This window comes from Phycodurus eques, chromosome 2, assembly GCF_024500275.1.
Source record: "Phycodurus eques isolate BA_2022a chromosome 2, UOR_Pequ_1.1, whole genome shotgun sequence".
Taxonomy (NCBI): domain Eukaryota; kingdom Metazoa; phylum Chordata; class Actinopteri; order Syngnathiformes; family Syngnathidae; genus Phycodurus; species Phycodurus eques.
In genome coordinates, this window is record NC_084526.1 from 4,811,897 (window position 1) to 4,839,699 (window position 27,803).

A 27,803-nucleotide genomic window follows, 5' to 3' on the forward strand; every position below is an offset into this window, starting at 1 on the left:
AGTACAAAAAGTAATAAAAAGTGCTTCAATGTAATGGACAATCGGCTATATCGGATGATATAGCCGATTGTAGTCTGTTCAGTAGCCTTAGTAGTCTGTTCAGTTCTCACTGTATAATATTTGTATATTATCATTATCTTTGATACTGATAACTTTTTATTTCCCCCCAAAGGCTTGTGTAAACACAGTCATGTAATCATCACTTAAGGCTGTCCACCGTTTGAATAAAGGGTTTTGAGCAGTCTGGCAATTTAAGGATTAATCCAGCACTAACCAAAACTTCCTCCCATTTGTCCAAGAGATTATGTTCGAAGCTGACAATGGAGTATCATATATCAAAGATGCTAATGACACGGTCAGTTGTACATAATTACTGATCCAGGATATGCAATAATTTGCCACACCCAAAAATTACTTTTGTTTTTTCGTATGGAGTTTCGTATCGCTATTAGCTGTATGTCTAGTCTCAGCTAAGGATTTCCGAAAGGCCACTGTGTCCATTCTTAACCATAAAATATCATGTATTGTCTACAAATCGTGTAATTTATAATCCTTTTGGGATTGTTTTTTACATTATATGCAAATTAGCCTATATCGCTTGATATAATGATGATGATATAAGCATGATAATGCTAATTTTAGTCCTGTGTTTGCAGCACATCGAATTGGCTCTAAGCGAATCTATGAATTATTTTTTTTGGTAATCAAATCTGCACCTTTAGGCACTGAGGGAATCCTGACTGGCTCTCCGTTTAAAGGGTTAAAGCTCCCCGTTGTCCCTGCTTATTACACAGTGGACCGTAACCGGTGACGGGAGCTTGCTTAAGACTGTGTCGAGAGAGATTCGCCAAGGTTCTCACAGCCACTTGTGAAGTGTCGGCACGGCTTACGTTCGGCCTCAGCTGAACAACGTAACCTTGGCAGATGTTGGGTGAAACTAACCACGCTTCTTTAAAGCTGCTCTCTCCCTGTTGATCTTGGGGTCTTGGAATTGACCTAGGAAATTTAGACCGTCTTGGTGTGACAGTCAGGACCTGTTATTATTAAAATTATAGCCGAAACAACCTGTCAAAAATAGAACTAAAATAATTAATTGCTGTTTGTGTTATTAAATCTGCTAACCTAGATAACACTACTCTTATTACTCTTAAAAGAAAAGAAAAGAGGGACATTTTTCAATGCTCAGAAAAAGGTACTATAATGAATAGAATTTTGCAATGGCAAAAGCATCAAATATTGAAAATAAAAATAAAATTCACAAAAAGGAACTGTGTGTCAAACATCTACTCATTCAGAAATGAGATGAAATGTTTCAAGCCTTTGAAAAGAAAACCAAAACAATCCAAAAACATCAATTCGAGGAAAGCATTTGTTTATAGTCAAAGTTTCAATTGATGGAAAATAAAAAAAGTCCAAAATGTGAAAGTCCAAGAGGTGTGGGTTAAGAAGAGAGAGGTCAATGGCTCCAGTCCCTCTGGTCGTTGCTAAACACCTCTATTTTGTTCTCGCCCATTCGCTATAAAGACTTTTCAAATGATCATTTCTTAAACTGCCTCTCTAATCATCCTGCGTCTTACACAAAGTTAGAAATGAGACTAAGCAGTTAACCTCAGTTGCTGTTCACCGGGAGAACAAGAGCACTAAAATTGCAAGTTTTTGGCTTTTATAAGACGTGGGCCTGACCAGGAGTGCATGCAAGTGCACTTGCATGGTTTTACTCGACCTATGAGAGCACTTCGGAGCCCTCCGGGGATGGCCCGCTCTCATCTCTCTTTAAGGTAATGTTATGAACTATTGGTTACTTTTGTTCTGTGCCCTTAAAGGATCATAAAAACAACGCTTAGAGACAGATTACATCATGATAATTTCCCAAGTCGTCTGAAACTTCTTGCCATTGACGTTTCTTCCAGTAAATGCTCTTCCTGTGTTGCCATGGAGACAAACCATAGTTAAGCCTGGCTCCCTCCGGTGGGCATTGTTTTATCCACTGGGTTTACTTTGTCAATGGATTGCTCACACCTGATCAATCATGCAACAGTGTATGTATCCACAAATCATTCCTTATCACATCACCAAACATCATTAAAATCACATGATGTAATATTCCATTGCAACTCCCACTTTACAGTGAAATATCTCACATATCCCATTGTGTGCACAGATGATTGTGGGTTTCTAACACTGAGTTACCAAAATATTTGTAATAAGCTGTTCCATGTTATATATGTCTACTAATATGCATTGAGCAAGCAAATGAGTGTAAGACTATTGTAGCATTTGTGTGACCTTTTTAACCTCTACTTTTGCTTCATCTTATGGCCAATTTGTAATTGTGCATGACTTGTTTACCTTCACTTCTGTGGATGTCGAGAGGAACACATAAGCCACCATCTGGTGGACATTTTCAGTAACACATTCGTAGCCAATTGCATTAATAATTTCGTGAACATGTGTAGTGTAAATTGGTTGAAATGTAAATGTAATTAATTTGGAAAAAGATGCCACCTGATGTGGCGGGAGCGCGTCCGCTACACATGCATCTGGTTAACAATTCAATTATATTTCATGCTACCAATTCCACATTTTATTCATTGCATTATGCACTTTTTAGGCCTATTTGGGTCACCAATCAAAAGCAATGATTGCTATATTGTGTCACCAATCGACACTTTGTACACCAGAGCACAAATATAAACACTTTGTGCTAAATGCCACAAAAAAAATCCACCTCGGAGATCAAGATCGAGATTAATTATAAACATTTCTATGGAGACAACATTTTCTTCCTTGCAGCTTTGTGAGAAAAGAATTGCTCATGTCAGCTGAAATCCTTTCAAAAATGATAGTCTGAGGTGACAATGACTAATTGGAAGCTGAATCATATCTGGCAAACACAAAGTTACCTTAATTAAACAAAAACACTGACCCAGAAAGCAAACCCGAGGCCGATTTACCATATCATTTATTTTACATAAATTATACTCTCCCATTTTGCCAATCCTTTATTATTTTTGGTTCAAGGATGGTTTCCTATGTGGATTTTGATGAGAATACAAATGACCTAATAAAATATCTGCAGCATGAGATTGTTCCTTTTACCAAAATAAAAAAACAAGCTTGTATTATTAACTCCTTGTTTTTATTCAACGCAGAGTTAAACAGATCAGCAATATTATATCATAAAACAATCAAATAATTGTGGGATTCAATTAAGCAGCTGCTAGAGGGATATTTGCTTTGGTTGCTTTGTTGAAATTGAAATGCCTGAGAAACTAAAACCGCATTGAAAGTAACATAAGCAGAAGGTCAAAATCAAGACGGTCTACATTAATTTGTCACTTTATTAGGCACCCTTAAATTATACATGCAGTTTGACAAGAATTGACACATTTTTTTGTACTTTTGTATTTTTTTACCCCAATGAATGATCAAGAATTACAGTCCTTAATGAATTCATCCTGTTTTGAGGGGGGAGTCCTGTCTCCGGCAAATGAGCCACTGTACATGGTTGTGACAAGACGAGCAGCAGCCCAGAGTGTGAGGGAAAAGCAAGCCCCATAAAGATAAATTCAAAGCACTGACTTGTTTTCGCTTGTAGAGGCAGCGCTTCACGAAACCACTGAATTCATCCATCCATTTTCTTCCGCTTATCCATGGTCGGGTCGCTGGGGCAGTAGCTTTAGCAGGAAAGCCCCAATTTCTCACTCCCCAGCCACTTCATCCACCTCATCAATCCCCTTCCGGGGGGATCCCGGAAGGCATTCCCAGGCCAGCCGGGAGACAGTCTCTCCAGCGTGTCCTGGGTCGTCCCTGGTGTCTCCTCCCGGTGGGACATGCCCAGAACACCTCACCAGGGAGGCGTCCAGGAGGCATCCTAATCAGATGCCCAAGCCACCTCATCTGGCTCCTCTCAATGCGGAGGAGCAACGGGTCTACTCTGAGCCTTTCCCGGTTGACCGAGCTTCTCACCCTATCTCCAAGGGAGAGCTCGGACACCCTGCAGAGGAAACTAATTTTGGCCATTTGTATTCAGGTCACCCACGGCTCGTGACCATCGATGAGGATGAGAACATAGATCAGCCGGTAAATTGATAGCTTCGCCTTTCGCCTTAGCTCCTTCTTCTCCACAATGGAGCGATACAAAGTCTGCATCACTGCAGACGCTGCACCGATCCTCTGTCAGGCCACTCTGCCATAAAGCTCTGACTGGTGGAGGGCTGCAGTGATGGTTGACTTTCTAGAACTTTCTCCCATCTCCCGACTGCATCTCTGGAGCTCAGCCACAGTGATCTTTGGGTTCTTCTTTACCTCTCTCATCAAGGCTCTGCTCCCCGGATTGCTCAGTTTGGCCGGACGGCCAGCTCTAGGAAAGGTTCTGGTCGTCCCAAACGTCTTCCCCTTAAGGATTATGGAGGCCACTGTGCTCTTAGGAACCTTAACTGCAGCAGAATTTTTTTTGTAACCTTTTCCAGATCTGTGCCTTAACACAATTCTGTCTCTGAGCTCTTGAGGCATTAACTTTGACCTCATGATCCTCATTTGCTCTGACATGCACTGCGAGCTGTAAGGTCTTATATACACAGGTGTGTGGCTTTCCTAATCAAATCCAATCAGTATAATCAAAGACAGCTGGACTCCAATGAAGGTGTAGAATCATCTCAAGGATGATCAGAAGAAATGGACAACACCTGTGTTAAATATATGCTGTGCTCTGACATGCACTATGACACTAGGGCTGTGTGATATTTCATTTTTTTAGTTTTTTTTATAAATCTGCAAAAAATTTCAACAATTCCGTTTTTTTCTGTACTGTGTGTACTGTGTGTACATTAATGATGTAAAAAATTAACTTATGTGATTTTAGCAAATGGCTACAATATAGTCCGTAGCCTAAGCGCTCTCCAGTACCCCCCTCCAAGGACTCCAAAGTGGGTGGGTACTCTGAAATGCACTTGCATGTGTCCGCAGGCACACACCCCTGAGACCTTTTCGCTGAGTTTGGGGCAACTCACTCATTGCGACAAATAACTCACGAGTAAGCAAATTGCTTGGGTATCCCCTCACTCACATTCTGGTCCTATAGATATTTATAATTTACATAGCCACTCCCACCACACTTCAGTTGTACAGCCGGCTTCACGACCCTTGTCCTAAATGCTTCCTCTCCTGTCCCTATCCTGTCTTATCTTGTTCTGTCCTTCCCTCACAGGCTGTAGCACTACTGCCTCATACAACACATATCTAATGTGTAATTGTTCCAGATATACAGAGATATACAGTGGGTACGGAAAGTTTTCAGACCCCCTTAAATTTTCACTCTTTTTTATATTGCAGCCATTTGTTAAAATCATTCAAGTTAATTTTTTTCCTCATTAATGTACAACCCCAATTCCAATGAAGTTGGGACGTTGTGTTAAACATAAATATAAACAGAATACGATGACACAATACAAATCACGTTCAACCTATATTTAATCGAATACACTACAAAGACAAGATATTAAATGTTCAAACTGATAAACTTTATTGTTTTTAGTAAATTATCATTAACTTTGAATTTTTGGGCTGTAACACGTTCCAAAAAAGCTGGGACAGGTGGCAAAAAAGACTGAGAAAGTTGAGGAATGCTCAGCAAACACCTCTTTGGAACATCACACAGGTGAACTCGCTAATTGGGAACAGGTGGGAGCCATGATTGGGTATAAAAGGAGCTTCCCTAAATTGCTCAGTCATTCACAAGCAAAGATGGGGCAAGGTTCACGTGTGTGAGAAAATAATTGGAACAGTTTAAGGACAATGTTCCTCAATGTACAATTGCAAGGTATTTAGTGATTTCAACCCTAAAAAAGCCAGCATCAAAAGCTGGCTTCTGTGATGGTATGGGGCTGTGTTAGTGCCAATGGCATGGGTAACTTACACATCTGTGAAGGCACATACAGGTTTTGGAGAAACATATGCTGCCATACAAGCAACGTCTTTTTCATGGACGCCCCTGCTTATTTCAGCAAGACAATACCAAACCACATTCTGCATGTGTTACAACGGCGTGGCTTCGTAGTAAAAGAGTGGGTGTACTAGACTGGCCTGCCTGCAGTCCAGACCTGTCTCCCATTGAAAATGTGTGGTGCATTATGAAGCGTAAAATACTACAATGGAGACCCCGGCCTGTTGAACAGCTGAAGCTGTACATCAAGCAAGAATTGGAAAGAATTCCACCTACAAAGCTTCAACAATTAGTGTCCTCAGTTCCCAAACGTTTATTGAATGTTGTTAAAAGAAAAGGTGATGTAACACAGTGGTAAACATGACCCTGTCCCAGCTTTTTTGGAACATGTTGCAGCCATAAAATTCTAAATTTATGATTATTTGCTAAAAACAATAAAGTTTATCAGTTTGAACATTAAATATCTTGTCTTTGTAGTGTATTCAATTAAATATAGGTTGAACGTGTTTTGCTAATCATTGTATTCTGTTTTTATTTGTTTAACACAACGTCCCAACTTAATTGGAATTGGGGTTGAATTGGGGCCAAACTGAGCAATTGGGGGAGAAGAGCCTTGGTGAGAGAGGTAAAGAAGAACCCAAAGATCACTGTGGCTGAGCTCCAGAGATGCAGTTGGTAGATGGGAGAAAGTCAACAATCACTGCAGCTCTCCACCAGTCGGGGCTTTATAGCAGAGTGGCCTCTCCTCGGTGCAAGACACATGAAAGCCCGCATGGAGTTTGCAAAAAAACACCTGAAGCACTCCAAGAAGCTGAGAAAAAAGATTCTCTGGTCTGATGAGACAAAGATAGACATTGTTAGCCTTAATTCTAAGTGGCATGCGTGGCGAAAACCAGGCACTGCTCATCACCTGTGCAATACAGTCCCAACAGTGAAGCATGGTGGTGGCAACATCATGCTGTGGAGGTGTTTTTCAGCTGCAGGTACAGGGATCCTTGTTGCAATCATTGAAAAGATGAATGCGGCCAAGTACAGGGATATCCTGGACGAAAACCTTCTCCACAGTGCTCAGAACCTCAGACTGAGCCAAAGGTTCACCTTCAAAAAGACAATGACCCTAAGCACAGAGCTAAAATACCGAAGGAGTGGCTTCAGAACAAATCCGTGACTGTTTTTGAATGCCCTGCCTTAAACCCAATTGAGCATCTCTGGAAAGACCGGAAAATGGCTGTCCACCAACGTTGACCATCCAACATGACAGAAGTGGAGAGGATCCCCAAATCCAGGTGTGCATCATTCCAAAAAAGACTCACGGCTGTATTAGCTCAAAAGGGTGCTTTTACTAAATACTGAGCAAAGGGTCTGAATACTATGTGATATTTCAGTTTTTCGTTTTGAATAAATCTGCAAAAATTTCAACAATTCTGTTTTTTCCTGTCAATATGGGGTACTGTGTGTACATTAATGTGGAAAAAATGAACTTAAATTATTTCAGCAAATGGCTGCAATATAAAAAAAGAGTGAAAATTTGAAGGGGATCTGAAAACTTTCCGTACCCACCGTATAGCTTGTCCTGTCCTTCCCTCACAGGGTGTAGCACTACAGCCCCATGCAACACTCATATTTAATGTTTCATTGTTATATACAATGTAATGACTTCTCATCCTGTTCATAATTAGTGCTTTGTCTTTTGTCTTCGTTTCTCTCTCCCCTCTTGAAGCTTTGTTCTGTTGGACTCTGATTCTCAGTAAACTTTATAATATATATATATATATATATATATATATATATATATATATATAATACTAAGAAACCACAGCATCAGCTTAAAAACTCCACTGTGAAATAGTAAAACTGTTCTGGCATAAAAGGGATACAGATCCTCCATTCTGCTTGACCTAACAGCCGAACAGGGCAGAAAAAAAGGGGTGGGGGGGGACCCATGTTACCATTTCTGGTTGTGCCCGCCCAGGCTTGGCTCCAAATGGGGGCTCCGCTGATCCGCGTCCGGGCAAGGGAAAACGTTTTTCAGTATTTTTAATCATCATATGGGTTTTTTGAGCTGTGCTTTGTCTGGTCCCTCACCTTAGTCCTCTTTGCCATGCATAAAGCACCAGACAACTTAGCTCCTAGCATAATTGGGACACACAAACCCCTCCACTACGAAAAGGTGACGGCTTAAGGAGGGACCACTGAATTACATTGAGCAATTAGTGTTGTGGATCTTTAGCGGACACATTGCCAAATTCAAATGCCCCATTGTTTTCAATTAATAATTAATTATGCTATAAACATCACATTTATGGCTGCATGTTTAGAATTTCCAGTCAACTAAGAATTTTAAACTTTTTTACATTTTTCAGAATACCCAGTGAAATTATTAAGGGGTCCAGAAAAGGATGTGACCAACCCACAGATTATTCAGGAAAGACAAGATGACCAGACAGATGAAGAGGAAGGACGGGACAAAGAACCTTATGAACTCTCAAAGATTCACTCAGCCACACTCAGTCTTAACAGAGGTAGCGCTGTAGTTAACACTGCAGCTAAAGTAGTCAGTACTGTTATGATATCAAATGACCACACTGACAGTACCGACAGTGTCATGGCTGCAGTGCACACTCGGTTAAAGTTGAACTCTACGGAGAGGCAGAGAACCTTAGGTGGCCCAGCTCCTTCTGTCCGCTGTAGCTCTCGCCTGGCTGCCAAACCACGACAGGTTCACTGTCTGAGCAGCCGAATAAAGGAACCCCCTGTCCACCCACTCCCAAACAGACATATAGATAGGCAGGAGAGTCTCACAGAGGTTGCCAAGTCGTCTGCAGAAACAGTGCTTTCTATGGGAACATCAGATTCTGACACTGTGGCTGTTAGAGCAGCAAATTTGACAGTTGACGCTCCCACTTGCTGCCCAAAAGTGAGAGAGAGGCGTTACCGGTGTTCCAGTTGTGGGAAGAAGTTCTACGAGATTTCCCACTTAAAGAAACACCAGTTGAGTCACACAGAAGCTAAATCCTTCACCTCTCAGGACTGTGGCAAAAACCATACCTCTGCAGATAACCTCAAGGCCCACCAGGTAGGAGTCAGCTCATTGCTTCTTTTTGTTTGACAAATTATTTCTAAAAAGCTATTTCTTTTTTTAAAATTGTACTTCTCCCGATAGAATTTAATTAAACTGGTGTATAATATTCACTGTATATGAGAATCCCTTGACATTTTTATTAGATAATCAGACTAATACTAACTTCAATCACCAGAGAAAACACTGAACAGGACTATGCGATATGGCTGAAAAGTGTATAACGAGGATTTCATATCAATCAGTATCGATAATTATTGATATCCATCCATCCATTTTCTGAGCCGCTTCTCCTCACTAGGGTCGCGGGCGTGCTGGAGCCTATCCCAGCTATCATCAGGCAAGAGGTGGGGTACACCCTAAACTGGTTGTAATTATTGATATATATGTATTTTTTTTAAAATTCAAAATAGGGCCCAGAGAAAAAAGGCAGAATTTTGAAAAACATATTTTAAAATGTAATATTTAACCCTTAAAAAGGGGTCAACACAACTACACAATCTCTGTTGTTGTTTTTTTTTTTAAATAATCCATTTTGTATCATGATACCATTCCATTTCTGGGGGACACTTGGTCACTACAGGACTCCACCACGTCTTGTGTCCCCCATGACTGTGCTGGTCTAGTAATACCAAATTATATTTATTTATTTATATATATATATTTTTTTAAATCAGGTAAACTGACCCAAAACCAGCCACCCAACAAACCCTGAGTATGTGTGTGTACCCAGATGTGGCTAGGGTTGCATGATATTGGGAAAAATGCAATTTTCTATTTTTAAACCTGCGATATACAGTGGGTACAGAAAGTATGCAGACCCCCTTAAATTAATGAGGAAAAAATTAACTTAAATGATTTTAGCAAATGGCTGCAATATAACAAATAGTAAAACATTTAAGGGAATCGGAATACTTTCCGTACCCACTGTATATTGCGATGTGAAATAATACAGGATCAGTGTTGGGAACGCGAACTTCAACCCCAATTCCAATTATGTTGGGACGTTGAGTTCAACAAATAAAAACAGAATACAATGATTTGCAAATCATGTTCAAACTATATTTAATTGAATACACAACAAAGACAAGCTATTTAATGTTCAAACTGATAAACGTTATTCTTTTTAGCAAATAATCATTAACTTAGAATTTTATGGCTGCAACACGTTCCAAAAAAGCTGGTACAGGATCATGTTTACCACTGTGTTACATCACCTTTTCTTTTAACAACATTCAATAAACGTTTGGAAACTGAGGACACTAATTGTTGAAGCTTTGTAGGTGGAATTCTTTCCCATTCTTGCTTGATGTACATCTTCAGCTGTTCAACAGTCCGGGGACTCCGTTGCCATATTTTACGCTTCATAATGCGCCACACATTTTCAATGGGAGACAGGTCTCGACTGCCGGCAGGCCAATCGAGTACTCTCACTCTTTTACTGCGAAGCCACACTGTTGTAACACGTGCAGAATGTGGTTTGGCATTGTCTTGCTGAAATAAGCAGGTGCGTCCATAAAAAAGACGTTGCTTGGATGGCAGCATATGTTTCTCCAAAACCTGTATGTACCTTTCAGCATTAGTGGTGCCTTCACAGATGTGTAAGTTACCCATGCCATTGGCAGTAACACAGCCCCATACCATCACAGATGCTGGCTTTTGAACTTTGCGTCCATTACAGTCCGGATGGTTCTTTTCCTCTTTGGCCCGGAGGACACGACATCCACAATTTCCCCACTGTATTTGTAGACTGTATTGACTGACATTGGTTTTCTGAAGTGTTCCTGACCCCATTTGGCGATATCCTTTACACATTGATGTCGGTTTTTGATGCAGTGCTGCCTGAGGGATCGAAGGTCACGGGCATTCAATATTGGTTTTCGGCCTTACCGCTCACATGCAGTGATTTCTCCAGATTCTCTGAACCTATTGATGATATTATGGACCTTAGATGATGAAATCACTAAATTCCTTGCAATTGTACGTTGAGGAACATTGTCCTTAAACTGTTCGACTATTTTCTCACACACTTGTTCAGAAAGAGGTGAACCTCGCCCCATCTTTTCAATTCAGGAAGCTCCTTTTATACCCAATTATGGCACCCACCTTTTCCCAATTAGCCTGTTCACCTATGGGATGTTCCAAACAGGTGTTTGATGTGCATTCCTCAACTTCCTCATTCTTTTTAGCCACCTGTCCCAGCTTTTTTGGAACGTGTTGCAGCCATAAAATTCTAAGTTAATAATTATTTGCTAAAAACAATTAGGTTTCTCAGTTTGAGCATTAAATGATCATGATCTTGTCTTTGTAGTGTATTCAATTAAATGTAGGTTGAACATGATTTGCAAATCATTGTATTCTGTTTTTATTTATGTTTAACACAACGTCTCAACTTCATTGGAATTGGGGTTGTAATTCAAAGTTCGTTCAATTCAAATTCGTCATTCCAAAAATGAGCTAGTTCAATTCATAGTTCATACTTCAAAATTTTGAACTAAGTTCACCAGTCCAAAAATGAACTAATTCATCATTCTTTTTTTTTTCTGTCCAATGTTGCTGACGAGCTGTTCCCCTTAAAATACTGACATTTCATTTCGCCATTGTTGCCACCCATTCAGTCCACACTAGTAGCCAGCTGCAGCTTTCACCCTACAATCTCAAAAACATGGGGGGAAACTTGTTGCTTGAATGGAGTTTTTTAAATGAGGAATTAAAGCAAAAACAAGACTTGTGTGCTTCATGTGCAAACAAAAACACGCAGCACAGTATGATAGGAACGATGGTGAAAGGACCTTAACCTTGGATTCCTTGCATCTCTGGGTGACTATATTGACAAAAAACTCATATTACAAAACAAAATAAATTCCATATTATCACAGTGTGATAGTACAGTGTTTTAACTAAAGCATTTAGATACAAATTATAATTTTCCTAGTAATCAATTTTTACAATTATGTACTCTATTACAAAAGAACACATTCACTCCCATTTACACAGTGTCCCTAAATACACTTTGTGCACTCACGCAGCTGCCGCATGCCTTTTACTAGGGGGTTTTATTGGTTCTATGGTGCCTCAGTAAACGTGAAATATAAATTAAAATTGTCCACGCATTCCTGAGCTCCAGACGTTTTTTTGCCGACAGGCCTGAAATCAGGTCATTCGAATTTCTTGAGCATCACTAGCCAAGATCTCCACCTACCTCTCCGTTTGGGTCTTCAACACGGAGGCAATCAATCAGAGGAAAGGGGGCCGTCTTAGCCAAATATGGACAAAGCGGATACAAAACTGGGTCAATAGAAGTAGCTTTCAGAGGGGCCTTTTCTGGACACGAGTATGACAAAACCAAGGTGTTTTTTGAAAGGAAATTGACACTTTTATATAACTCCATGTTAGAAAGTCACTCTATAGATGTCAAAATAGCCAAAATATGGGACCTTCAATGCAGTGCCACCTGAGGGATTGAAGGTCACGGGCATTCAATGTTAGTTTTCAGCCTTTCCGCTTACGTGCAGAGATTTATCCAGATTCTCTGATCTTTTTATGATATTATGGATAATAGATGATTAAATGTGAAATCTCTAGATTATTTGCATTTGTGCGTTAAGAGGCCCCATCCTTGCTTATGAACAACTGAGCCTTTCGGGGATGCTCCTTTTATATTCAATCATGACACTCAACTGTTTCCAATTCAATTGTTCTCCTGCAGAATATTCCAAGCGTGTTTTTGTGTATTTTCCAATTTAACCAGTTGAAAACCAATTGTCGACTGCAGCTCCATTGTCACGGCCATCTTGATATTGTCCAGATGTTCAAAATGGGTCATCTGAATGACTTCGTTGAGCATGGGAAAGCGGGGTGGGGGGGAATAAATCACCCAGAGCCAAGTGGGATCAGTTGGGAGGGGGTCAGCTCAGGGAATTATGAGCAGCTTTAAAAATGGGACACTGAATTATTTAAATGTAACTCCAACATGTCGGTCACACTTCTGTTATCACAGAAGTGTGATTCAGTTGATGATGAATCAAACCCATAATAATGGTTTTGCAGGTACTGGCCACAGATTTTCCTTTCCTCTGCCTTTATTGGTGATTCTTGCCAAGTTTTATATTTGGATAAACATAAAAATAGTTCTCTAACATGATCAATAAAAACAAGATTTTGCATTTGTTCTCATTGTGCACGTTTAGCTAATGAAGTGGGCGGTTTGTGTATGTAACTGCATATACTACTGAACTTAATAATGGTGTAATATCTCTACAGTTGAGACACCGTGGAGAGCGTCCATTTTCCTGTCCCCACTGTGAGAAGACCTATGGCTTGCCGCGGAACCTCAAAGAGCACTTGTTCTTACACACAGGAGAGAAGCCATATGTCTGTGAGCACTGTGGCAAGACCTTTGCACGTCGCTCCTCGCTGCGCGACCACCGTCTCCTTTACTGCAGTGGATTGATTTACACACAGCCTCCAAAGGTAGGACATTTATTTGGCACTGGCAGGTTCTTGGCGTCTCATATGAGATGTCATTTCAAAAGAGCAATTCATCCATATTATTCACTCATTACTAGTTATTCCTTGCACTCACTATCTTGGCGTGCAGTGCCATGAAAAGGTATTTGGCGTTTGCCGTTTTCCACTTTGTTTAAGATCATCCAACAAATGTAAACTTTATTGGCAAGTCTGTTGAAAATATACAAGGAATTTCTCTACAGTAGTTGGAACCACTCTACAGCGACAGCAAACAAGCCACTATGACAACATATACATTTTGGACATTAAAACACAAGAACAGTGAATAATTGAGCAATGTAGGAGTACCAGTAATTGTGCAAATGCTACAGGGCGTCATCAAGCAATTTGAAGTGATTAGTAGTACTATATACAACGACTATTGTGCACATGGTGCAGAGTCCTCAAGCATGGTCACTAGTAATCAACAATGGACAGAAAAGGGTTTTAGGGGACAGACAGAGGGACAGAATGGACAAGGGGAATAGGTGTGAGAACCACAGCAGAACAATAGTGAGACAGTGTAGATCACAGCAGAACAATAGTGAGACAGTGTGGATATTTGAACACAAGTAACATTACAACAGTCAAATGGTGTTGTTTGTGGATGGGGGGGACACCCGGTGAGGACATGCAATAACTGAACAAGAGTGTCATGAACGGAACAAAGGATAGGACCCAAAAATGCTCGACTCCAAAACAAATGGAGAGTTTAAAAAAAGAGAGGTTTAATATAAGGGCAGTGGTCGGTACACAGGCGAGAGCGATGAGAGTGTCCAAGTCGGTCAGCAGGTCTAGCGGTACTAAATGATCCTTGACGGCGGGGGATAGTCCTTGAAAAAAGGCATTGACTAGCCCCCTATTATTCCACTGACTCTCAGCTGCTAGAATGCGAAACTCAATCGCGTAATCTGACACCCTGCGCTTGCCTTGTTGTAAGGTGACAAGGGAGCGAGCTGCCTCACAATCTGGTGTGGAAAACTGAAAAATTTGCTCACGAATGACATGCGGCGGAATTGCGACTCCATTCATCAGTAGCCCACGCCTCCGCATGACCAGTCAGGTGGGAAATAACCCCCCCTTTCGGTGGGGAAGGCAGCTGCCTGCAGCTCAAAGTGGAGTTCGCACTGAGTGATGAATGGCTTAATGTTCCCAGAATCTCCAGAGAACCTTTCTGGTCGAGAGAGCTGTGGGAAGACAGCAGCGGAGGTGGCAGGTGGCTGCATGGTGACTGCTTCACATGGAAATGTTGGTACCATGGCGGTACCGGGTGTTGTGCCAACTGGTTCCTTCTTTAGAATCATTTCATAAGAACTTCAAACTGTGAGGCCACCTCATCATATTGTCTTGATGTTCTGATAGTCCCTCTAGATGAAGGTGGAGGGCAGCAAGCTGCTCATCCTGCTTCGAGAGTCGTTGACCCTCCGTTTGAAGGGCTTTGCGCACCGGGTCTGAGTCTGCTGGGTCCATGTTATGGCCAGTTCGTTCTGTCATGAACGGAACAGAGGATAGGACCCAAAAATGCACGACTCCAAAACAAATGGACAGTTTCTAAAAAGACAGGTTTAATAGACGCGACCCGAGTGAGGATAAGCGGCTCAGAAAATGGATGGATGGAATCTAATGTCTTTGTTTATATTCCTCTAAAAGGAACAAAAAATGGCATTTTGTGACGATTGTCATTTTGGCACTAGGCTTGTATTTTTGGAGTTTTGTGTGCTGCTGTAGAAGACTTGTCTTCTGGCGTCCCTGTGGAGGAAAGGCTGTCTGGTTATTTATAACGTTGACCAGACCTTGTGTGCTGTCGAACGAGGATATTTAAACTCTAAGATAACGGCTTCACGACGAAGAACAGCTGCATTACATTAGTGATTATAGGCTGCAGCTTATCAATATGGAAAGTGAACGTCACAGTACAGATCCTTTCCAAAAATATTTAATATCATGGAAAAGTTGATTTATTTCAATAATAGGTGATTCATAGGTGATAGATACAGGGCCCACAATTTAAACAATTTCAAGTATTTATTTGTTTATTTTTACATAATTTGGGCTTCCAGCTCATAAAACTCACGAAATCAGGAATTCAAAAAATGTGAATACTGTGAAGAAATCGGCATTTACTTCTCAGTTTATGTGTATAAAAAATGAAATTAGGGTCACATTAAATCAATCAAAATATGGTACTTTCAAACGATATGTTAATCTACTAAAATACTTGCTTGGGAATTCCTTTGCTTTAATCACTGCCTCGATGCGCCATGGCATTTAGGCAATCAGCCTGTGGCATTGCCTCGGAGTTATGGAAGTCGAGATTTCCTTGATGCTTGCTGTCAGTTCTTCTTTGTTTTTGAGTCTGGTGACCCTCTTTTTCTTCTTGATAATACCCCAAAGATTCTCAATGGGGTTTAGATCTGGCAAGTTGGCTGGCCAGTCAAGTACTGTGATAGCATGGTCATCAAACCAGGTGTTGGTGTTTGTGGCGGTATGGGCAGGGGCCAGGTGCTGCTAGAAGATGAAATCTGTATCTCCATACAGATCCTCAGCAGAAGGAATCTTGAACTCCTCTAAAACATTCTGCTAGACTGTTGCGGTAACTCTGGATTTAAAATAGCAGTTTACCAACACCTGCACTGGACATTGCACCCCAAAATCATGACTGGTTGTGGATATTTCACACTGGACCTCAAGCAGCTTGGGTTCTGTTTGTCACCCGTCTTCTTCCGAACCCTTGGACCTTGATTCCTGAATGACAGGCACAGTTGAATACTTTCATCGGAAAAGAGGACCTTGGACCACTGGCCAACAGTGCAGTCCTTCTCCTTGGCCGAGTTGAGACGCTTCCTACGTTGGCTCAGGCTCAGAAGCGGCATGACCTGAGGAATCCAACAGTTGTAGCCCATCTCCTGGATGCGTCTGAATGTGGTGGTTTTTGAAGCTGTGACTCCCGCCTCATTCCACTCACTCTGGATATCTGCTAGATTTTTTAATCTTCTCTGTTTGATAATCCGCTGAAGCCCACAGTCATCTCTTTTGCTGGTGCATCCTCTCTGGCCACATTTTGTCCTTCGACAAGACTTTCCATTGATATCCTTGGCAGGAAATGCTCCCAGTCAGTCAAGCGGAGCGCTCATCAAAGTCACACAGCAACATTTACAGATTTTGGAACTCGGTGCACACATAAGGTGCGCCGCATTATAAGGCACCCTGTCCATTTTGGAGACAATTTAAGACTTTTAAGTGCGCTTTATGGTCGTGAAAATACGGTACTAGACTGCTAAATCACATTCAGAAGCTACGTAGCTAATGTAGTATCGCTAGTAATGTTGCTTCTGAGTACTGCAACATTGGCTTTCCATATAGACAAATGGACAAAATTGTTGGTACCCATCTGTTAATGAAAGAAAAACCCACAGTGGTCACAGAAATACAGTGGTGTGAAAAAGTGTTTCTCCCCTTCCTCATCCATCCATCCATTTTCTGAGCCGCTTCTCCTCACTAGGGTCACGGGCGTGCTGGAGCCTATCCCAGCTGTCATCGGGCGGGAGGCGGGGTACACCCTGAACTGGTTGCCAGCCAATCGCAGGGCACATACAAACAAACAACCATTCGCACTCACAGTCATGCCTACGCGCAATTTAGAGTCTCCAATTAATGCATGTTTTTGGGATGTGGGAGGAAACCGGAGTGCCCGGAGAAAACCCACGCAGGCACGGGGAGAACATGCAAACTCCACACAGGCGGGGCCAGGGATTGAACCCGGGTCCTCAGAACTGTGAGACTGATGCTCTAACCAGTCGGCCACCGTGCCGCCCCTTCCTCATTTATTTATTTTTTATTTTTTTTGCATGTTTGTCAAACTTAAATGTTTCCCACCATCAAACACATTAAAATTTTAGTCAAAGACAACACAAGTAAACACAAAATGCAGTTTTTAAATGTTTTTTATTAGTAAGGGAGAAAAAAAAAAATCCAAACCTACATGGCCATATGTGGAAAACGTGATTGCCCCCTAAACCTTATAACTGGTTGGGCCACCCCTTAGCAGCAACAACTGAATCAGGCGTTTGCGATAACTTGCAATGAGTCTCTTAAAGTGCTGTTTTGGGATCATCAAGATGTCTTCTGGCAAAATTGAAACAAGCCTTAATGTTTTTATTTATTTTTTGCTCAGCAATGGTTTTTTTCTTGGAACTCTGCCATGCAGGCCATTTTTGCCTTGTCGCTTTCTTATGGTGGAGTCATGAACATGGACCTTAAGTGAGGCAAGTGAGGCCTGCAGTTCTTTGGATCTTTTTGTGGGGTCTTTTGTGACCTCTTGGATGAGTTGTCGCTGCGCACTTAGAGTGATTTTGTTTGGCCGCCCACTCCTGGGAAGGTTCACCACTGTTCAATGTTTTCGCCATTTTGGGATAATGGTTCTCACTGTGGTTCGCTGGAGTACCAAAGCTTTTGAAATGGCTTTAGAACCTTTTCCACACTGATAGATCTCAATTACTTTCTTTTTCATTTGTTCTTGAATTTATTTAGATCTCGGCATAATGTCTAGGGTTTGAAGTTCTTTTGGGCTACTTCACTTCACAGGTCCTATTTAAGTGATTTCTTGGTTGAGAACAGGGGTGGCAGTATCAGGCTTGGGTGCGGCTAGAAAAAAATTACCTAAGGTATGATAAACCACAGTTGATATGCTTTAATACGGGGGCAATCGCTTTTTCACACAGGGCCATGATATTTTTTTTTTTTTTCTCCCTTAATAATAAAAAGTCTTTGACTAATATTTAAATTTGTTTGATGATGGAAAACATTTCAGTGTGACCAAATCAGGAAGGGGGCAAACACTTTTTTAAACCACTGTAACTTAATTTTGACAAAGTAATAATAAAAAAAAAATAATGATGAGAATTAATCAATGAAACGCAGACATTGGTTTTGAATTGTAGTTCAACAGAATTGTTTTAAAAAAACAAACCCATGAAACAGGCCTGGACAAAAATGATGATGGTACCCCTAGAAAAGAAAAATAATTTGAATAATTTGAATTGGGGACCAGCACGGTGGCCGACTGGTTAGAGCGTCAGCCTCACAGTTCTGAGGACCCGGGGTCATTCCCCGGCCCCAACTGTGTGGAGTTTGCATGTTCTCCCCGTGCCTGCGTGGGTTTTCTCCGGGCACTCCGGTTTCCTCCCACATCCCAAAAAACATGCATTAATTGGAGACTCTAAATTGCCCGTAGGCATGACTGTGAGTGCGAATGGTTGTCTGTTTGTATGTGCCCTGCGATTGGCTGGCAACCAGTTCAGGGTGTACCCCGCCTCCTGCCCGATGACAGCTGGGATAGGCTCCAGCACGCCCGCGACCCTAGTGAGGATAAGCGGCTCAGAAAATGGATGGATGGATGGATGAATTGGGGACATGTCCAAACAAGGTCTGTCCACTAATTAGCATCAAATGTGTCTTTATTCTTGTAATCAGTCAGTCAGCCAGCCTATTTATTGGGTGACAAGTAATCACTGTGCTGTTTGGTGACCTGGTGTGTACCACACTAAACATGGACCAGAGGAAGCAAAGGAGAGAGTTGTCTCAGGAGATAAAGAGAATTATAGACAAGCACGTTAAAGGTAAAGGGTATAAGACCATCTCCAAGCAGCTTTATGTGACTACAGTTGCACATATTATTCAGAAATTTAAGATCCGCAGCACTGTAGCCAGCCACCCTGGACATGGCCACAGGAGGAGAATTGATAACAAATTTAATAGACAGATAATATGAATGGTAACAAAAGAGTCCAGAACAATCTCCAAAGAAATTAACGCTGATCTCCAAGGTCAAAGTACATCAGTGTCAGATCGCACCAAAAAGTGGACTTCATGTGAGATGACCGAGGAGGACACCACTGTTGAAAATAAATCAGAAAAAAGTGAGACTGGAATTTGCCAAACGGCATGTTTGCAAGCCACAAAGCTTCTGGGAGAATGTCCTCTGGACAGATGAGACAAAACTGAAACTTTTTGACATCAGCTCTATGTTCACAGACGCAAAAATTAAGCATACCAAGAAAGGAACACTGTCACTACTGTGAAACATGGAGCGCTCGGATATGTTCTGGGGCTCCTTTGGCACATTTGGCATGGGCAGTTTAGAGTTTTCAATGAACATAACATGTTTGTTTTTGGGATGCGAGAGGAAACCGGAGTACCCGGAGAAAACCCATGGAAGCACGGGGAGAACATGCAAACTTCATACAGGCGTGGCCAGATTTGAACCCGTATCCTCCTAACTGTGAGGCAGTGGTTCACCGTGCTGCCCGAGTTGCGAATGTTTGTCACAAAATCAAAATGTTTGTTATAAAATTTACAGAATGTTCCTGAGCGTTAAATATAGGGGTTGACATCTGAGGTTGTGACCTCAAGCTGAAGCGAACTTGGGGTTCTACAGCAGGACAATGATCCAAAACACAACTTTTTCGCACAGGGCCAGATAGCTCTAAATAGTTTTATTTCCCCTTAAGAAATAAATTAATGCCCCCCTAAACCTAATAACTGGTTGGGCTGTCGTCAGCAGCAACGACTGAAATCAAGCGTTTTATACAACTGGCAATGAGTCTTTCACATCTCTGTGAAGATATTTTGGCCCACTCTTCTTGCAGAATTGTTTGAATTCACAAAAATGTCGTGTTTTTTAGCATGAAGGGGCTTTTTAATGTCATGCCATTGCATTTCAATCGGATTCAAGTCTGGACTTTGACGAAGCCACTCCAAAACTTTCATTTATCTGCAATTCTGTGCTACATTTACATCAGATGAGACACCCACGTTCCAAAAAGCTCAACTTTGATCTCGTCAGTCCATATAATATTGTCCCAAAAGTCTTGGGAATCATTAAGATGTATTTTTGCAAAAGTAAGACAAGCCTTTATGTTCTTTTTGGTCAGCAGTGGTTTTCACCTTGGAACTCTGCCATGGATGTCATTTTTGCCCAGTCTCTTCCTTATTGCTGTCTCATAAACACTGACCTTAACTGAGGCGAGAGGGGTCCGCAGTTAGTTAGAATTTGCCCTGAGTTGCTTTGTGGCCTCCTGGATGAGTCATTGCTGTTCTCTTGGGTAATCTTTGTAGGCCGGCCACTCCTGGGAAGGTTCACCACTGTTCCATGTTTTCTCTCCGTGAGGAAAATGTCTCTCCCCATGGTTCGTTGGAATCCTAAAGCTTTAGAAATTGCTTTTATAACCCTTTCCAAACTGATACGTCAATTACTTTATTTCTCGACTGTTCTGGAATTTCTTCGGCTCATGTCATTTGTTGCAGCTTTTTTATATATTTTTGTCCGCCTTGATTTTGTCAGGACAGATTCTGTTTAAGTGATTTCTTGATTGAACAGGTCTGGAGGTAATCAGGCTTGGGTGTGATCAGTGAAACTAACCCCAAATTATGATTAGCCAAAATTAATTCATGGATTAACAAGGGGGGTAATTACTGTTTCACACAGGGCCAGGTAACTTTGATTAGTTTTTGTTCCCTTAATAAATTAAATCATTTAAAAACAGCATTTAATGTTCACTTGGGTTATATTTGTCCGATATTTACATTTGTTTGATGATATAAACATTAGTGGGGACACTATGACAAAAAATATAAGAATTTGAGAAGAGGACCAATACGTTTTCACGTCACTGTATCGTTAAAAAAATGTTTAATGCTCTGTTCTTCTCAGTCAAATGTTTAAATCTTTCATGTACCGTCTCATAAATGACTGTCTTTGAGTCTCCGTGAAGTGCATTTTCAACACCAAGAATATATAGAGGTAAAAAGAAATTAGCATTGAGATTTCTTTTTCAGTTGCAGTGTACCCTCTGCCCCAAGCTCTTGGCAAACTCTGGTTCTCTGAGTAATCATATGAAGCTCCACACAGGAGAGAAACCTCACATCTGTCAGCACTGTGGAAAAAGTTTCAGTCAAAAAGGTAACATTAGAAGCCAGTGTTTGATCATGGAGCTTCAACACGTGGATCAACAGAATGTTGCGGATGTAATTAAAGTAATGAAAAAGTGATATAATAAGAAACGTTGTTGCATTGTTGATTCCAAGGAGAAGTGCTGTTTTAATGCCTAGATCAGATTTGAAGATTTTAGCCCTGATTTTGGCCTGATTACCTATTGCGGGCGATTTTCCAGATCGTGCCTGACATATTTTGTTTGGAATGACAAAACTTCTTGTACTGTGACATAATCCACGGCCAACGATTTGGTCCAAAGATAGCTATGCGTCGCCAAAATGAAAAGTCTAGCTTTTTTGATTTTTTTTTTTCATTAAAAAAAAAAAAAAAAAAACATTTTGCAGGGGGATATCTTCCGTGTAGTGTGACATATCAACGACAATTCTCCGACAGTGCACCTTTACGTCGACCAATAGGATTGTATATTGTGACTAGCACATCGCCTCCTGTGCTTGCCGTTGTCAACATACTTGGTCGCCGTTGTCAACATTTATTCAAACGCACAAACCAATGTTTACCGAAGCTTTACAGCATGGGTCGACAGAATTTCGGCACGTTTACGTACAACGATAGTGCTAGCACTAGCTTGCTAGGCTACATAACGTTTTGTCGCCTGCTGGCGAGCCGTATTTTATTAAAAGTATGTGAACATACATCTAGCAATTCTTGCATGGATAGCCCAAAACGTCTTCTCCCGAGCACACGGTGACACCGCGCATTTTCTACTTTTTTTTTTCTTTTTTCTCCAACTATGCGCACCAAGCCAGTGTTTGACAGGTTGTTGTCACCATGGTAATGGTTGTATCCAGTTGAGGTGAAAGGTGACACATTTTCTGGTCATACCTCCCTAACAGTCTTTGATCTGACAAGATAAAGCCCAGTGATTGTAAAGATAGGATACGGTAGTATTGGAATTCTGGTCGTGTAGTGTTGTCACTATCAGACCGAGATACGGCAAGATTTTATGGCAGTATTCTGCAATCGTGAAAGACCAAATTTATCTTGTAGACTGATCCAGGCATTATATATATATATATATATATATTAGAATGCACAGCTTTATGTCGAGCTCAAATTACACGACTTGTCGTTCAGGACGTTCGCTATGTCAGATTACAAGACATGGTGTCAAAAATACGTTCTGTGTCTTGGACCGGGCCAGTATCAACTGTACAAGTATGACAGGGTCTAGACCCTCCCCGATCATCGTGTGCATTCACCAAGAGCATGGTCCGACGCCACAGGTCTTCACAGAGACGGACCAGAAGAAGACTCCGGGCTGCAGGGAAATAGTTTGTGGGCATGCAGGACCGCGGAACACAAGTGCGTGAACCAAGGAGTTAACCGGAGCTTGGCTCCACGGAAACGAGCCCATAGCTTGCGCTGGCTGCATCTGCGCTACTGGCATCAACAGTCGGCAGAAAAAAAGAGAGAGAGCGAGAGCGCAGAAGAGAGAGAGAGCGAGAGCGCAGGTCTCAGGCGTTTGGGTGCTCCGTCACACTTTTGGTCAATGTTTGAGAATAATTGTAGGACCACGTTGGACATGTCACTATTCAGAAAAAAAACCAACATAAATTCTGACACACCAGACTTTCTGTGTCATGGTCGTGAGGTGTCCAAGATGCCAGATTGGCAGTCGTTGATTATGACACACAACATGGGGTAACGACGCCTGATCGGGGACTCATAACTCAAATCATCGGCTACGACAATGAATGTTTGTCTACGACGTATCTGTCGGGTCAAAATCGGGATACATTTGTGTAATCTGAGCACAACATTAGTATTTGTTAAACTTTGGTCTCAATTTTCTAAAGGTAGTGTTTCACTGTTATGTGTTCATATCAAATTATGATCTAATAATTTCAGACCAAAACTGGACAGCTAGCCACATGCATCAAATTGTCAATATATTGTTTCTCTGTTGTAAAAACAATATATGGTAGAGCTGGTTGTACTGTTGTGCAAATATTACTGTATGACTATTAGTGAAATGGGAAAAAAAATACATTTGTGTCTACACAACTTCATAAATGTAGTCTCTGACCTTTTGTTTGCCTATGTCTGTCTCAGGGAACCTTAATAGCCATTTGCGAATTCACAATGGAGAGAGACCATTTCCCTGCCCTGAATGTGACCAGAGGTTCGCTCAGAAAGCTGAGCTTTGCCGTCACAGGCTTTCCCACACCGGGGCCAGTTTCCTCTGTAGTTACTGTGGAAAATCCTTAAGGGATCCGCATACCCTCAAGTCCCACGAAAGATTGCACACTGGCGACCGGCCCCATCGTTGCACCATCTGTGGAAAAGGTGAGCACATAATGTAGAATTTCCAAAGTGGGGAAAGATAAATTAAACAAGTCAGAACGGAACAGCAAACTTGATCAATGTTAAGCCAATCAGGGGCAATCAAGGCCTGGCCTTCAACTAACCTTGTTTATCTCACTAAGTGGGCTGCAGATGTTCATTGCTGCACATCTGATTGGAAAGATAACTACTGATTAGCATGCTGGCTGCATGAACATTTATGCTGTCTAAGCAAACAACAAATGCTTTTCACTAGAGGTTTGTGCTGCTATTTTAGGCTTCACACATTTACATAAAAATGCAAGGCCTCCTGAAAATATTATCAGGTGATCACATACTGTAGTTATCTATCCAAGAAAAAGTTGTCAATATTATATATCACTTAGATTTAACAAATTCCAGTGGACAGACAAATGTCCAAACAAACACTGATTGTTTCTCACTGCAAAAACTTGCATTAATTGGAGACTCTAAATTGCCCGTAGGTGTGAATGTGAGTGTGAATGGTTGTTTGTTTGTATGTGCCCTGCGATTGGCTGGCAACCAGTTCAGGGTGTACCCCGCCTCCTGCCTGATGACAGCTGGGATAGGCTCCAGCACGCCCGCGACCCCAGTGAGGAGAAGCGGCTCAGAAAATGGATGGATGGATGGATGGATGGATTTGGAGAGCCTTGGAGTAATACACTTGGCAAGCTCAGATTGGAGGAACGATCTTTGTGAACATGGTAAATTACCCTATTTGAAGCTCATAGGTTATTTATGTTATGGCTGTATGTAATGTATTGTAGTCATGTTATGTTTACATTATAGTGGAAGGAAAAAGTATGTGAACTGGATTTGTTTTTAAATTTCTGCATAAATTGGTCACAAAATGACTGATCTTCATCTAAATCACAAGAATAAAGAAACTAATACCCCACAAACAATTATTTTTTCATATTTTTATTGCGCATACCATGTAAAAATTCACAGGACAGTGAGGAAAACGTGAACCCTTGGATGTAATAACTGGTTGACCCTCCTTTTGGCAGCAATATCCTCAACCAAATGTTTTCTGTAGTTGCAGATAAAACGTACAGGATGGATGTCGGACTAGTGATGATTTATTTAGTGTTTTATTTATTAAAATAGTGTTTTCAGATTTTTTTCTATATTGCACTATATTTTTAACCACACACTGATTAAAAAAACAAACAGATATAACTTAATTTTGGAGCTGGAACAGATTAATTCCATTTCCATTCATTCCAATGGGAAACATTACCTCGGGTTAAGAATGTTTCAGGTTACAAACGGGGTCACGGAATCATTTAAATCCGTTACCCGAAGTTCCACTGTATTCCGAGGGTATGCTTTACAAATTGAGATTTGGATGTATGTTTAACAAGGTTACTTAAATGTTTTAGCTGCAATGTGCAAAAAAAAAAAAAAACACTGGTTTAGAGGTTTACATACATCTTACATTATTTTCAATAAAAATATGAAAACATACTTGCTTGTGTGGTATTTGTTTGAGCAGACTGTTTATTCTTATGATTTAGATTATTAGACCACATTTTATAACCAATTTATGCATACATTTAATAAATTTGTAAGTGTTCACGTACTTTTTACTCCTACTGTACCTCCTAAAAATAATTTAACTTAACTTTTATTGTGTGTGTGTGTGTGGGGGGGGGGGGGGGGGGTGGTTACTAGGTTACACGATGGCCACAAAGCTGAGGAGACACATCAAATCTTCACACGTGACAGAGAAGCCCTACAGGTGCCACTGCGGTGCTTCCTACACTCTGAGACAAAGTCTATTGAGGCATCAAGTGCAGCACCAATCACAGGAGGAAACAGAGGAGGAGCTCAAGGAAGCATTGAGGCAGAAGGCTAAACCAGCTATGCAAGAATATGCAGCAGTAAACTCTCATCACCCAAAGCCAGTCAAAGGTAGACCCAAGAAAGGAGCTGAGGATGGCAGAGTACAAAGAAGAAGACGAGGAAAGGGAGAAGAAAAGGGGTCAGGAAAACTTGTAAGGAGATCTGAGACTGCAATTGCGGCTGGAGGAGATAGAAAAGCTTCAAGTGACACCCAGCACGCTGTTGTATTTGTTCACACTGACAATACAGCTACACCAAGGTACGGCCCTCTGCTGCTCACCTCATTGAACTTGCATTCAGGAACAGGACAGGAGCTGTTCGAGGTGGTGATCTCAGAAGGTGCGGAGCAGTGCTTTGTTGTCCAGGGGCAGCAGACAGTAGGAGATCTGATGATCGTACAAGAGGAGGAGCTCTGTTCCGTGGCCCAGACAGTTGAGATAAACACTTTGTAGCTTTAAATAACTTACATTATGTGTTGAACAAACAACATTAGACAGAAATTGCCTTTTGATTTAATATATTAGTGCTACATTTGATGCCCACCGAAAGTGTAATATTCCCCCCCCCCCCTCAAACAATACAGTATTTCAACAACTGCAAAGTTTGGAATACATGACGAGCACTTTTCTTAAAAATATTAATATCTGTCGTATGCCTGTAATTTGTTGTATTTGCGCCACTGAAAAGCAGAGGAGGCAAAAGTACTCACACTGTACTGAAGTAGAAGTAGATATGTTTGTGTAAATTAAGACTGGTTAGAGTAGAAGTACAGCATTCTGATACCTAAGTACAATTGATAAAGTACAGAAACTAAAATGTACAAAAAATACAAACGTAAAAAATATGTTTTACTGTCAATTATATGCAATACTCCTTTTAATAACTTGGCACAATAAAAATAAAACTTATCTGTGCAGAAAATAGTTTCCTTTTTTATTAACTTCAATTGTGCTCATATTTTAAAATAAAAATGTCACGTTTTTTTGTTTTTTTTTTAAACCAGGATTTAACTAGCGATGGTTTGACTTATGCTATCAAAGCAGCGTGTTCCCATTGCTTTGCTACCACTATGAACTGACTAAAAAAAAAAAAAGCTAAATTAGCGAATGATGTTTTTATTCCGATGAGTGAGAATTTTATTAACACTGTTTTTTTCGGCCAGCACAACGCATTTGCCACAAATCGTCCTTGTAGCCAACTACATCAAACAGTTCTCTGAAGGGAGAACATGCAAACTCCACACACACTCATCACAGTACAGAATTTGCTCTTATCAAAGTGCGAACTGATATAAGGTTGAATACTGACTCAGGAATGTTGTCAATTCTGGTCTCAGTGCGGCTTTTGATACTACACTTTTTGATACTGCTAAACAGGTTGGAAACGTGGGTATGACTAAATGGAACAGTCCTTAAATGCTTTAGGGCCTTCCCCTGAGGAAAGGAGTTATTTTATAACCATTGGAAGTGTTTGATCTCATCGAATGGCGCTTCGGGCGGCCTCAGGACCTCTCTGGGTTCTGGGGGCCGATGGGGTCCCCTAGTTGGGTCCCCTGCAGGACAGGTTCGGTGACTCGGCCCCCAACCCCCCGTTGTCGGTGGGAGGGGCTCACCGTTCCTCGGTGTGCCGGTTTAGCAACTCCGTACACCTGTTGACGAACATGCATGTGATATGGTGTTGATTCTCTAATAGGTTCGATAGACACAATATAGGACTTTAATTACTTGTGCTGGGATCACTAACAACAACACGGGTTATACTAACATATCAACTCGCAGGTTCTTACAGGTGTTTAGACACTAAAAAAATAATCCCACCGCACCACTCGTCAGTAGCACTGCCTTGCTCATTTTCCCTCATTCTGTCCTGCCCTTTTCTGTCCTCTCATCTTGTTCTCTTGGTCAGTTATTGCATGTCCTCACCAGGTGCGATCTTCTACAAGGGGAGGAGATGGAAATTGTCAGATGCCCCCTAAAGCCGGTCGTCAATAGGTGGGGTTGGGGGAGGGGTTGGATGATCCTCTCTGGGTGGATGCCTGAGGCCACCGTCCGGACGCCCTTTTGAACGCCACGTGCAGTTGGGGTAGTAGTCTCGCCACGCTGCAC

At 41.3% G+C, this 27,803-nt stretch overlaps 1 protein-coding gene across 1 annotated transcript in view; it reads left to right on the forward strand.

The window, feature by feature from the left end:
* znf408 (zinc finger protein 408) overlaps positions 1–26,563 on the forward strand; it is a 61,916-nt gene extending 35,353 nt beyond the window's left edge. Inside the window, exons 5-9 of the mRNA XM_061664617.1 lie at positions 8,308–9,020; positions 13,287–13,496; positions 21,369–21,492; positions 23,599–23,832; positions 25,528–26,563. Coding sequence (XP_061520601.1) covers positions 8,308–9,020; positions 13,287–13,496; positions 21,369–21,492; positions 23,599–23,832; positions 25,528–26,150 — 1,904 coding nt within the window. The 3' untranslated portion in view covers positions 26,151–26,563. The remainder of the gene's footprint in view (positions 1–8,307; positions 9,021–13,286; positions 13,497–21,368; positions 21,493–23,598; positions 23,833–25,527) is intronic.
* The last annotated feature ends 1,240 nt before the right edge of the window (positions 26,564–27,803 follow it).